Below are 14703 nucleotides of genomic sequence, written 5' to 3' on the forward strand. Positions count from 1 at the left end.
GGATTTTACGTGACACTTTTGTTGGGTATGGCTTGGTTGGAGGTTTTCTTATCCTTTGCCCTTACCCTTCGGTTTGTGTTGTGATGAATTTCTCCTTGTTATATGTGGGTGGCTGAGAGTCTACATTGATAACTTTGGTTTGCTATCTTTGCCATAAGAATGTCCAGGTGGCTTTGTTAGCTTGGTGGTGTTGGGTTGCTGCCTTAGCCGTGAGCTTCATGTTTATTGAACTGGATTTGGACCTTGACTTTGGTTTGCTATCTTTCCATAAGGATGTCCAGGTGGCTTTGTTAGCTTGGTGGTGTTGGGTTGCTGCCTTAGCCGTGAGCTTCATGTTTATTGAGCTAGATTTGGACCTTGATTTTTGTTTGCTGCTTTAACCGTGAGCTTCATGTTTACTGTCTCTATAATTCTCTTCTCTTTTGACTCCTCCCCATGAGCTGGATTTGGGGCTTTGTTATGTTGCCTTTGCTGTGAGTCTAGCTTAGTGATTTGCAGTTTGTTGTCTTTGCTATAAGGATGGCTTGGTGGTTTTGTCGGCTTAGTAGACTTTGGTTTATTGCCTTACCCGTGAGCTCTCCCCTCCCTTATTATCTTACCCGTGAGCTTTAACTTATGACTTTTTAGTGGGATAAATTGGATTTGTAATTATCTCTTTCTATTACTTTGATTACGAATATTTATATGGACAATTTCATAATTGTGAAATATAAAAAAAAAATGGAATGAGCTTTTGATTAAAATTGAAGTTGAAGGGCTTTGATAATAGCATGATTTTTGAAGGTACAGAGGGATGTTCTCTATGGATTGTTCTCCTATATTTTATGAAATGTAAAAGGCTCTTGAAGCTTCATTTTGAGTTTGATATAATGTGAAGTCATGTTGGGTTCAAAAATCCATAAAAGTGCCACTTGGAAATGATATCCTTCTCGGGATTGATCCGGTCATTTTTTTTAACGAATTTAAACGTTTTAGACCGATACATTCATGATTTTATTTTAAGCTTCATTGATTTGGCTTGGTTTTAAAAAATGGATCGGTCACCTTTTCGTTCGTTTTTTTTTACGGTCAAGTTAAAAATGAGAATTTCCGATTTAATTATATTCAGAAATGATTTATAATCTCAAGGGAAATATGAGCGAAAGAGAAAATGAGAGAAAATTAAAATTGAAATTTGAATTTTTTGGGTGATAAAATCTAAAGAGGAGATAGGGTAGCGAACAATCCACCTTTTCTTTTACATAAGAAAAAATGAATTGCAACCTGGAAGACTAGTTGGAATTGGAAGAAATGAGAATTTAGATAACGATTGAGAGATTAGTGGACTTACTCTTAGATCCCTTAAGCTTTGAATTAATTTAAAATACAATTCCTTTAACTAGGATTGAAGCTCAACTTACAACTCTTTTGCCAAAACTATGAGTTTACCCCTAGATTTTAGGAGTCTGATAGCGAGCTAAGCTGGCTCTATAGATGTTTAAGGGTTAGTGGAAAGACACTTAATTGAGATTAGACACTTTAGGACACTTCAAGTTAACTTAAAGTGCAGGCATCCTAAATTTTAGAAGCACAACTTAGAGCACGACTTAAGAGATAGTTTATCATCCTAATTTTCAAATGACCTACGTAATCCAAACATCTAACCTCAGTTTAGGAAATAAATAGGACACTAGGCACGAGGGTGCACTAGATTGTGACTCATGACTGATTTAATTAAATCAAATAATGAAATTCTTACCTTAACTTGACCAAAACTGAAACCCAATGCTCCGGAATTTGAGTTTGTCCTACACTCAAATCCTTCTGACAATTGGGGACATTCCAATATCACATGTAAATTTTTTATTTTTGGTCCTTTATATGTGATATTGTATTTCATTTTATTTGTTTGTCTTTTTCCCACGATTTACCTGTTTCTGTTAAGTCTTTTTCAGGTCGTATTTTTCTCTTTTACACAGCGCATATTAGCTAAATTTAAAGGAGCAATGAACCTCTCAGGTGTACAGATTTAATTTATATTACAACATTTTATTTTAAAGCATGTTATATTGTTTTCATAGCCTGTTACACTGCTTCCCAAGCATGTTATACTACTCTTTATAGCACGTTATACTCTTTTTTCAGCATATTATACTGTCTTTTCTTTTTACTGTACAGTACATTGTTACTTTTCTTTCACACTGCATGCTTAGTTATTTTGATATGCTATGTCTTAGTATAGAATAATTTAGTGATTAGGAGTATGTTCAAAACTAAAAACTGAACCAGGAGGTGCTACTACGAGAAGCTTGGAACGAACATCGTGGGCAGCACGACGAAGAACAACTTCAAGGTGGATCTGCAACAGCAAAACATGTTCACATCACATAAACACATTCACATCACCTATCAGTCTCCCTAGTTTAAATAACAACTCATAGGATCACTCTTTAGGCTTTCTGTACAACTCTTTTGTACAATTATAAGTCCTATTTGTACAATTATAAGTCCTAACGATTATAAGTCCTAACGCTTTAGGATTCCGAGGTTACCGTGTGGTACGGTATAAATTCTCCTATCTTTTTAGGTTATTTGCACAGTTCGATATTGTGTAAATATAAATTCTAAATCTTAAATAATCTGCAGGATTGAAATATCAAATAAACATCACTTCAAAGACATAAAACCGAACATTAGGATAGTTGGGAGTTCACCGGGGTTTTCCCCAGATCTGTGATATCCCTTACTTTTCTTCCCTTTGGATTTCTTAAATAATTGTTCCTATTTTGAGTCATTCCTATTTGATTTTCCTATGTCCAATCGTGAAAACCTAAACTTTAAAATCTTGAAAGCAAAATCACCTGACCTTAATCGAGAGTTTTCTTAAGTGATTTCGATCATTTAAGATGTAATTAACTATAGGGGTTTGCCTCTATAGGGAACCAGGAACCCAGATAAAATAAACCCTATCTAATTTTTTATGTTAGATAGGGGAACTTGTTGGCTTTTTTAAAAAATATTTCGCAGACCAATATGGATGTCACAAATTCCTTAGTCTAGATGATTGAATCCCTATTACAAATGATATATTTATTCTTCGGGATAAGTGTATTACTTGTAGTATTGGCATTCAATCATCTAAACTATTTAAATGTGAGACCCGTTTGGTCTCACCTATTTTAAAATTAAAATATTACATTAAAAAAAATCAAAAAAGGTTATACTTATATTTAAATTATTTTCAAAATCACAAAATCATTCACTTTTTCAAACCACGAACTTAAAAGAAAAAAAACGGCCGACAACTACATCATTGTAACCTCTAACAGGCACTTCATCTATGTATCCCTTAACAAACACTTAATCTATGGATCCCCTCATGAGCACTTTATCTCCGCATCCCCTAATAGGCACTTCATCTATGCATCCTCTAATAGGCACTTAATCTCTCAATTTTCTCCGCTCTTGTATCCCCAAGCATCGTAGCCTACCTTCTTCTCCACTAGAAGCATCCTTATGGAAGAGATTCGGGTGATCCTCTCTCTCCTCATTGGCTCTCGTTACCATCCTCCATGCTCGACGTTGACCTCTCCCTAAGTCGATAGCTGTAGTTTAGCAAGTTATAGCACTCGGCGAAATTCTTGTTGTATCCCATCCATGATAAACCCCTGATCAAGTTTCGGACATTCCCTCCTCCACGGCATGATTAGGCTTTAAGTGTGAGTAGGTGGAAGGAAATGTGGGGCTAAAGTAGCATGGGTAAGAAAAATTTTGGGTGGAGATAGGGTTGAGTATAGGCAGGTGTTAGAAATTATAGGATATGACTAGGGTTAACCTAGCTCTGACACCAAATAATACCAGAATGAACCCAAATAACAACGGGAAATGCAAGTTTATTACTGAAATCAAATAGGGGTTACCAAAACCCCATAAAAATAGGAAATAGCAAAAGACACAATACAAACGCCAAACTAGGGCTTAAGTCGAGGATGGTGGGAAGGTTGTAGTAGGGTGGTTGCGGTTGGGAAAATGGAGGGCTAGAATGAGGATATGGCAGAAAGGGAGGTGAGGTGATTGGTAACTGGGCTGCAACAAGGAAGCGAAAAACTGGCGGCAGGCGAATAGAAGGAAGGGATGGTTGACAGAAGGGGAACAATAAGGAGGGGATGCCAGAAGGCAAGGGAACAACATGAAAAACAGTTGACTGGCGCCAAGTGTCCGGAAAGGGGTGTTGCAGGCCAAACAACGACTGGAAGGGTTGGCCTCAAACAAGATGCAGCTTGATGGTAAGCTGCTACAAGAAACTGCAAGTAAGAAAATGGGGTAGGGGAGGCTGAGGTGGCTACAAGAACAACAAAGGTGTAGTCCTTGGAATAGCTGCAATAGTTACATTGATGACGATTGTAGAGGGAAGGATGGGGAGGATAGGAAGTCAAAAGAAATACCCCCTCTGGAGGTACAGCCAGAGCACCACTCAAACCTATCACCACCTCGAAATGAGATACAACCGGAACACCACTTGCCTTTGGATACTACAGCACTAGAAGCAAAAACAAGGGACGTAATGGTTGTCTTAACATAAAACACGACATAAACTCACCCTTAACACCAAGAAATTACATATATAGTACCAGGTAAAAAGAGGGGGCCCCACTCCTCTTGGGAGGAAACCCTAAACCTCCAGGAGGGTCGATCGACCTCTCCTTTCCCATGGCCAAGCCGGTTTAAGTATCCACCGATCCAGGCAACCCTATGTTGTCTCGTCCAACACAATTGCGAGAGATGCACTGCGCCAAACCATAAGTAAACCCTATAAACCTATAGAGCTTGGTAGTTAACAATTCAGACTAATAAATCCATTTGAAACCCAAAATGTTAGAAAAAGGCAATTAATAGTTTTCACTTTGTTGTCGAGGACTTTGGGAGTTTTCAGGATGAGTTGGGGAAGAAAAATAAGAATTTATGTTTGATTTAGTTGATGTTAATTAAATGTTATATTAATCTTAATAATTAATATTAATTAACTAACAAAAATATTAATTCAAACACTTAATATTATTTATGATTTAATATGAAAAGGTAAAAATTTTTGTGTTTAACTAACTTTATAATTTAGGGAAATTTACTTTCGTGCCACCCAATTCTTATGTATTCACATATCAGACACCTATACTTCAATTTTTACGTACAAGTCACCCTCCTTATGGCCAAAAGTTAGAGATGGTTGGCCTGTACGTAAAAATGGAAGTTTAGGTGTCTGATATGTGAATACATAGGAATTGGGAGGCACGTAAATAAAGGTCCCTATTAATTATTAATTAATAACTACAATATTAGCTAATATTATTTGTAATTCAAATTCTGTAATTGGAATTAATAGCAAATTTATTAAATAGGATTAGTAATATTTAATCAAGTAAATTATATATAGATATTAAAATTAGAAAAATTAAATAATCCTTAATAATTAATATGAATTAATTAAAAATAAATTAGCTTAAGTAAATTAAAATTATGTCTAGCAAAATTGGTCGAGATAGAAATTATTGCTTAATCTGCTTAGTAAATTACTAAATAGTAATTAATAAATATTAATAATAAAATTAATTATGACTTAATTATTTTAATTAAGGGCTTTAATGGTCCACATAAATATAATAAGATATCACAATCATATAAATCCTTCAATCTTAAAATGAGTAGCCAAATAGTTTACTTGGATTTAATTTAATTTAAAAGGTATCATTACAAACAATCTTTCATAATTTAACCTTCATAAGAGTTATAAAAACTGGATTTACAGGATTTATTAAATCCTGCTTGAGTTGAATTCTATTTGCAGCCAATTAGCAGCTTAGGTTCAAATTTGGTCAAATCAAACCGCATATAGTTTTAATACACCAAATGATTATGTGATCGTAATGTTAGGTCGCTCGTTAATCAGCTAGGGATGAGCTAATCTGATATAAGTTACAATTAGGTTGATATTCATGCCACATTTTGTCAAAACCTACACCATTTACAGGCCTCTACTTATTCAATCTATAAAATATCAATTCTAGGGATAAGCTTCACTGCAACTACAGACTAATCTTCAGTCATTCAGTATTAATCAAGAAACAATGCAAAACCATATCGTGGTGAAGCAACTAAGGATGAGATAGCAGTGAGGAACTAAACATAAAGGGCTATTTTCAAATTTTAACTGAAAAAAATAAGCCCTAAAAACTATTTCTCAATTTCATACTTCATGAATAGGACTTCTATTATATCATAAGCCAGAAAATCAAAAATAGAAGTCAACATGCTAAAACACACATTGGTAAGTTAAAAAGCCAAAAAGGGCACAAAACTTATTGTCGCCATAAATAATTTGCTAGAAATCTTAAGTTTCAAGAAATTCAACTGATAGAATTAATCGATTTGCCTATATTCCTACTTAAATTGCATGATTACCTTCCTGCAGGTAGACATTGGGTCTTCGGAGTAAAATGGTGGGTAACCAACAAGCATTTCATACATAATTGCACCAAGAGACCACCTGATTAATATAAGTTCACAATCAGACAAACCGAAGGAAAGGAAAAGAAAGAAGAATCATGAGAAAAAGATAGCTATATGAGAAAATTAAGAACCGACCAATCACACTCCATGCCATATCCTTTTTTCAGCAGAACTTCAGGTGCAATGTAATCAGGTGTTCCCACAGTTGAATAGGCCTGCTTCCATATAAGGAAATGTAAGTAAGAATGCCAATCAACAATCCGATATATTCTTTGAACAAAAAGGGAGAATAGTGAACATTAGCAATTCATGAATATACTTTGCCCATTTCTATTTCAAAAGTTTGAAACTCGGAACAGGCAATAAACATAAGAAACAGAACAAAGACAAGCGGTGGAACATAGTATTTAACCAAAATTAAAAGCAAAAAAAACGTAGTGGCAATTCTCTCAAAAAGGCTAGACAAACTACATTTTAATGAAACATTAGGCACAATGCAGAATTTTTAAGGGAAATTTTTAGTTGACTTTCTTTTTTTTATTTTTTATTTTTTATTTTTTATTGTGCTTTAGCAAATTGTTGAGACCAAACCCAACTAGCATCCGAGTCCAAAGTAAGTGATGAAAAGATGCAAAGGCAAGAAACCTAAATTTGAAGATCATGATTTGCATGGCAATGCAGACATATTACCAGCATCCGTCTATTCTTTTGCCAATGTAATAACTGCTCCTGTTGTGTACGCTTTGGTGCAGTAGATGTGCTCAAATGCTTATGACCATCTAATGGAGCCTTGGTACCCACTCCATGATCAGGCTCGGTCAGGTTTGGAAAGCTACTACTATCCAAAGGTTTGCACAAACCAAAATCTGACAGCTTCATATGGCCATTTCGATCTAACAATAAGTTATCTGGTTTAATATCCCTGTTGAAAATAAACAGACCATATTCTGTGTGATTACACTTGAATGAAGTAGTGGGGGGAGAATAACAATTTCTGAAACATTAGTACCTATGTATGTAATTGTGTTTATGTATAGATTCAATGGCCAATACAGTCTCCGCAACATAGAACCTGGCCTCATCTTCTGTTAAGGTGTCCTTGCGCATCAGTAAAGTCATCATGTCACCTCCAGGAAGATACTCCATTATAAGATACAAATACTCATCATCTTGGAAAGAACAATAGAGTTTAACAATACAGGCACTATCAACCTCTGCAAGAAGATTCCTTTCAGCTTTAACATGCTCTACCTACAAAACAGATGCATAAAGTTCAGCTGCTTTCACGGAAAGCAATGAAGCAAAAGATGTTGAAGATACCTGTCCTCTTCTAAGCATCTCAGATTTTTTCAATTTCTTCATTGCATATACATTACCAGTACTCTTCTCCCTGCATAATCTCACCTGAATACAGAAGAAAAAAAAGATGCAAAGCTAGATAGTCTACAGGCCAGAATGCTAAATAGACATCAACGGCAAAAAACCAAGAAAAATTGACCAAAATATACACTACTTAAATCAAAAGAAATTAATTTTTTTAGCTATTTAACAATTCAAGCACTGAAAAAATACGATGAGATACAGGGACAAAATATTATATCTGGCAGTGTTGGCAACTGGAAAGCAACTTATAAGGGTATTTCTTCATGATAACAATTCAAACATATAAGTTACACAGCAAAGGGCGATTAAATCAATAAGAAAATTACCTAAGTATTACTTCAAGTCAACCATGAAAAAAGGCGTGCCAAAATTTAGTTAGCATGCAGGAAATTTATATTTGTCAGTTGATTACTCAAATCAGTATTATATCAGATCCTCAAGTCTATTGCATATTTTATAAAGTACTAATTGACAAAACGTTTCATTGACACAGAATTTGACGTTTTGAATGTACAGGGTGATCTGTCAAGTACTAAGAGATGAATGCAAATGATACAACAGAAACCAACTACAGAAAATGGAAGAAACAAAAGAATTACAGAGCTTTTGACAAATTCTTTTACCCAGGATCACCACAGGAGACAGAATGAACAAAATTCATGATTCATGAAAGAGCCACCTCTCAGAATTTAATTTCAACCCAAGTGGGAATAAATTAAGAAACAAAACAAAAATGAGGTTTAACCATGTCAAATCAAACTCAATAGGTTATATAGAGCTTAAAATATCAACATGGAATCAAAATGGGACCTTAATTAAAGCTAAATTCCTCTTAATTAATAAAATGAGATATGACCCAAATCAGTCAAAAAGTTTAGGTTATTTAAATATTGAAGAAGTCAAAAACCAACTCAACAATTACAGTCACGTAAGTAAAACTTGTGGCCATATATTCAAGGAGTTTGCATGAGCCAAATACTAACTCCACAAATTAAGCCATGCATGAAGAAAATATACACAAAATTCAAAACAAATCTTTAAGAGACGAGCGGACAATCAAAGATAAAAATAAGTAAATATAGATAAATCTCCAAAACTCTGCCGACAAAATCAAGGGAAATAATTCCAAAGTCATATTCTGCTAAGAGTTGTTCGGTAACAAAAAAAGAAATGCATAGGTTTTGCATTTCAAGTTTTAGGCATGAGGCAAAATAAATTTCCATTTTCTTAAAATACCAAAACAACACTTCTCGCTGAAAGTGAAACTTGCCTAAATTGAACATTTTTTTTTCCTTGCTTCTGTACTCTACCTTTATTGGAATGGAAACCACTTCATGGAAACATAATCCATCATCTCGACTAACAATAGTGATAAAATCTAGTTCACCAAACAAGAAAAGACTCACTTGAGTTCGCCAATCACAAGGAAGAGCTCACTATAGAAGAGAGTGTATTGGCACTTAAGGCTCAAGCCACACATTGCAACAGATTGGGTCAAAGTGAGCACATTGAGCGCCCTAGGAGTACAATAGCAAGGATTTGGATGGCTGCAGCTAGGGATGGAACATATTCCTTAAGACAAACTTTGAGAAATTTAGGAAGAATTGCTTCAAGAACATGGCCTTAGAGATTGATATAAATAGGACTGGACCTTACAGGTTGACGTGGTAAAGCATTACAAAAAAAATAAGCATGTAAGCGAATGAAATTGGTGAATGAAGTGAGATATTTTGAGATGGATATAAAGAGATTAGCTAATGAAATAGAATTAGTTTCACCATATTTATTTTACTACCACAAGGTTGACTATGAGAAATTAGAATACACCATACATATTTTATTCTATATTCTCCAAATACATGGCAACCAAAGAACTCCTTTAGTATTTTTATTATCAAAATAAATATGATAATGATTTAGATAAGGAGTAATCAAATAATTTACGTAAAGTAGAGAGACTTGCTTACGCCACCTATGTTTAGGATGCCAACAACAAGCCTTTATCCCCCTAAGTGGGGTCGGCTACATGAATCATTTTCCTCCATCGCGTCCTATTGAGTGTCATATTTTCATTTAATTCTAATAAATTATGATCATTTTTTATATAACATGTTCAATTCTTTCTAGTTTTACCTCTGACTTTCTTAATATAGGTTGAATCTAAAACATCTACTATCCTAATCGGATCATCAGATAATCGACGTTTAATGTGACCAAACCATCTAAGATGACTCTGTATAATTTTGTCCGCCACTGGAGCTACACCAACCCTATCACGAATATATTCATTTCACATTTTGTCTCTCATTTCACATTTAGCCATACATCTACCTAAGAATTCTCATCTCGGCAACACTTAACCTAGGATATATTTAAATTTTTTATCATTTTCAACTTTATTTATTATAGATCTAGATGTCCATAAATATAAATTGTAACAAGGCTTTAAAGCTAATGGAAACCAAGAGGAACAAATTCTCATTAGATTGACATTAGTCTTTCTTCCTATTCTCCTCTTTCCTGCCATACTCACCAGCTTCAATCCCAAACAAATCCGATTTATAGGCCTCCTCAATTTAAAGAAAATTCATTGACCTAGTAGGAAACAACATCCAACACTATTGGACCATGCACATAGATATTTGACATCACTTCATATAGGATAGCATTACCCATGGTGATGTGGAAATGAAATTGGTCAACACTAATCATAAACTCTCAAAAATCTTCATAGAATCACTTGTTGAAGATTATTTTGTTCAGAGACAAGGAGTTTGGGTAGCCTAGACCCATCACTATAGGATTACTTAATCTCATTTTGTGCACTATCAAGTTCAGACAGCAGCCATGTAACCTTGCTTACTTGAATGACTCAATGAAATCATGAAAACTTATATCAGCAGTCATCAGATCGTAGCAAACATTGCCACTGACTAAAGTTCTCTACAGTTGATTTCTAAATAATAATGGTATTCGGCCCTGTTGTTATTGACATCATCAAATAAGTTATCAAGAAAACATGAATGAAACCAAATCTGAACAAAGCAAATTGCAAGATTGTGCAAAGGTTGGAACTTGAGAGCACATCACAAGATTGTGTACAGGTTGGGTCATTTGAAAAGATGTATTTATCAAAACCTACGTTTATAGATGGACAAAAAAATATTGGTGCATTTATAATTACATCAATGGATAGATAAGATGAATTAGATGGTAGTCTAGTAGATTAGGATCCACCATTTGGATCATGGCAAGATTGATTTCAAAAGAAGCTGGCGATGGAAGAATAATAGAAGAAATAACATGAAATTTTTTTTTTGAAGAAACATAAACAAAAATTTCTTGCTCAAAAACAAATTAAATAGTTGATAAACTATTTAAAAAACTTATAACGAGAAAGCCCAAAAAAAAAACAAAAATGTTGCTACCCAAAAAGGTAATCGATGAGCCGCAAAATCAAATGTTAAACTTTAAGTATTTTTGGTAACATTAATTACCCATATTTTTGCAAAATATGTTTGTAGTTTGTGCATGATTTCAAAGTCATTTTAGCATTGTACAAAAATTATTTAAATAATTTTAAAATTCTTTTAATTTAAAACTAATATTTAAATGTTTTTAGAGCTTGACCTTGAGTGGTCCTAGCAACCTATCCATGTGCAACATGGTGAATCTTCATCCATACTAACTCTTACCATCTCATCTTGCCATTGATAGAGAACTATCGATTTTCCTGGATTTAGATCCATCAAAAGAGTTAGGATATGGTTTAATGCATCTTTTTGAAGGATTTGGTCTTTAAACAAAGACTATGCTAGAAAGTCTTTAGACCACTCAAGCTGAAACACTAAGAAAATCTATCTTATTATCATCTATGTTTGGGGAATTCTATTAATCTAGCCTTTAATATGATTTAATGCATCATTTTTATCGATTTTCATCTTTATTTTATTTTCTAGCACATCTATCTTTAATTTAATTCCATTTCTAATTTGAGATCATATCAATTATGCACATCATATACATTAGCCTAAAATTCTTAACATACTCAAAACCCCTCTTAAGTCTGTGTTTAGCCATCAATTAGAGTTGTTGGCATCCTTAATATCTCTTTTTTCCTTGTTCACAAGGATCAACTAGAGTAATATTTCAACAATTTTGCTATTGAAGCCACTGACTGAAGTAGTTCGTTGAGAATCAGAGGTAATGTAATTGTTCTATAATCTCTGCTATGATGTCAAAAAATAAGCCTATTCAGTGTCATACGCTGAAATTATGGAAAATAGATAAGGGCAACATAGAAACAAGAAGCCCTGAAATAACCAGTAGTTCTCTAATTCCTTACAAAGAAGCCAGTCTTAATTTTATCTTAGAATGTTTTATCAATTGAATTCATAGGAAACCCCAGATCTTTGCATGCTCCAAGTAAACTTAAGTTACATTAAAATCCTACTAATTCCATAGCAGTCTGCTTCATTAATCCCAAGCCAATTTAATAACATACTACACCTCTATTGTGAGTGTCAAAGTTGATTCCGGGCCAAAACTTGACATTTACTTAAACATGTCATAAGAAAAATAGCAAAAATAAAAGGTGGAATGACTTCAAATGAGTTACCCATTAAAATATGAAACATAAAATTTCAAATATTAACTAAATGGGACAAACAAAAGCAGAATTTTTTATCGATGATCTTAGAATTCAAGGAAAACTTGACTTGTTAAAAGATATTTCTTTCATTAAAAACAAAAAAAAGATGTATCCAACTACACATCAACGAGGAGAGTTCAAATTGCTACCATCTATGTTGGTGCTCTAAGTAGACAGTTCATAATTCTTCACTATGACAAGCAACACAAATCTTCTGTATAATTTACATAACACAGGCTGTGACAACTTTGACTAAGTTTTGGGTGTACCAGAATTCCTGGAATCATGCTAGCAAATCCTCATATTTCCTCTCCCCAACTCTTCGAATTTCTCATCTTGTTTCGTACCCTGCATCTTTTGATAATGCTTGGTCAACTTAATGCATTTTACTCAACCAGCTACAAAGCATATGGCATTCATTCCCATACTCTACTTGTATTATTTGCACTCTAGAACATTAATACATAGTAAATTCTTTAACCAAGAAAGCCAATACATGTTCGACATTCCTTTAGCAATTCAATTTATTTTACTCAACCAGCTGATAAGCATATGGCATCATTCCAAAAATCCAATTATATCAGTTGAACTTTACAACATTTATAAATATGCAAGAACTTTAACGCAGAAAGCCATAACTTAAGTTAGACCATAATGCTGAAATAGCATGGGTAAGTAACAATACACAACCTCTCCAAATGCACCCCTTCCAATTATGGTCAAAAGTTCGAAATCATCAACCCCCATTTTGTGCCTCTGTAGCCGCATGTACTCAGTTTCTTTTTTCTCCAAGCTCTTCAAGATATTGTTCTGTTCTTCCTCAGAGACATCAGCATCAGCAAGCTTTCTCTCCAAGCTCCAGCGCCTGCATCCATGAAAAAATAGAACCAAAACATATCATCAACATTAGCCTCACCCCAACTTCTTGTGTCTACAATGTTCTTTCCTGGTAAATATTGCATGACATATTAAACTTATTTTACACGTCATTTTACACATCTTTCTAGTATTATGATATTTAGTCAGCCTACTATACTTAATAACGAGACAATAAAGCATTTGTGAATGGAAATGTGCAAAACTATCTCATAACATCTAACGAATTTAATTATAAAGTCAAATTTCTTAAACAAAGAATATCTCATGAAATATTAAATTTATTTTACACGTCATTTAACATAGAAGCAAGAAAATCATGCCACATTTCTAAAGCCTTAAGTCGCAAACACACACACAAACAATATATATCTATATAAATATATACATGCATACATGCATACACACACACAGACATATATATATATATATAGATATATAGATATAGATATAGATATTACATTTTCTAGGACTAAGTCAAATAAGAGTATCTCAATTTACGTCATGTAAAAAATAGCACAGCTAAAGCTTGAGATAAAGATGAAGGCTCATAGGCTAGATATTTTCTAAATTATTTTCTTAGCCTATTTGTAATTCTTAATATAAATTCTATTTATATTGGATTTATACAACAGAAATAAAAATATTTTATAGCCAGAGAAAACATCTCCCAAATATATCAATAACACAAATAAAATCCTGCATCCAAAGAAACGAAGAACTTTTCTGATCAGGACAAAAAATAATGTCACAAATATATGATCACAACAATCTTGAGATGGGCCAAAGACTAATTCAACATAAGGATTTTATCCATCAAATGAGATTTGTCAGCCAAGCATTTACATACTTGAATTTTCACATCACCTTTAATGTTAGCTGAGAAAAAGAAAAAGTTTCTGAAAAACGATACTTAAAGTGCAAAATAAATGATTTTCAGCAACAAAAAGTTTGAATTGATATTAGGGTAACCCGGGGAATAAATATGGATGTAAATACCTTGTATTCAAGGTTTTGAGACATTATGAAGATAATTAAATGAATGAATTAAACAAACTCATAGCCAAATAAATGATATGAAGCAAATGGAAAGCCAAAAAGAAACTAAATTTCAGTCAATGATAATATTTAGCTAAGGACAGAATAACATGCCAATATGCAGTTGCCATAAAAGTAGCAAAACAAACTATAAAATTACCACAATACATCCAATCCCTCCATATAAAACTAAATTGCTTTTTTTTCCCACTAACAAAGCATTTACCTCTCCTTTCTATCTTGTAATGACTTCATCTGAGCCTTGTAATGAT

At 33.6% G+C, this 14703-nt stretch overlaps 1 protein-coding gene across 1 annotated transcript in view; it reads right to left on the reverse strand.

Annotated features, from left to right (window-relative positions):
* The window catches only part of LOC110027874 (serine/threonine-protein kinase tricorner-like), a gene marked incomplete at its 5' end in the record, with an annotated part of 36467 nt that extends 21764 nt beyond the window's left edge, over positions 1-14703 (reverse strand). The window contains 7 exon segments of the mRNA XM_020729491.1: positions 6436-6520; positions 6619-6698; positions 7174-7405; positions 7493-7734; positions 7804-7887; positions 13208-13382; positions 14658-14703. Of these exon segments, the coding sequence (XP_020585150.1) occupies positions 6436-6520; positions 6619-6698; positions 7174-7405; positions 7493-7734; positions 7804-7887; positions 13208-13382; positions 14658-14703 (944 nt within the window).

This window comes from Phalaenopsis equestris, unplaced genomic scaffold, assembly GCF_001263595.1.
Source record: "Phalaenopsis equestris unplaced genomic scaffold, ASM126359v1 Scaffold000459, whole genome shotgun sequence".
NCBI lineage: Eukaryota > Viridiplantae > Streptophyta > Magnoliopsida > Asparagales > Orchidaceae > Phalaenopsis > Phalaenopsis equestris.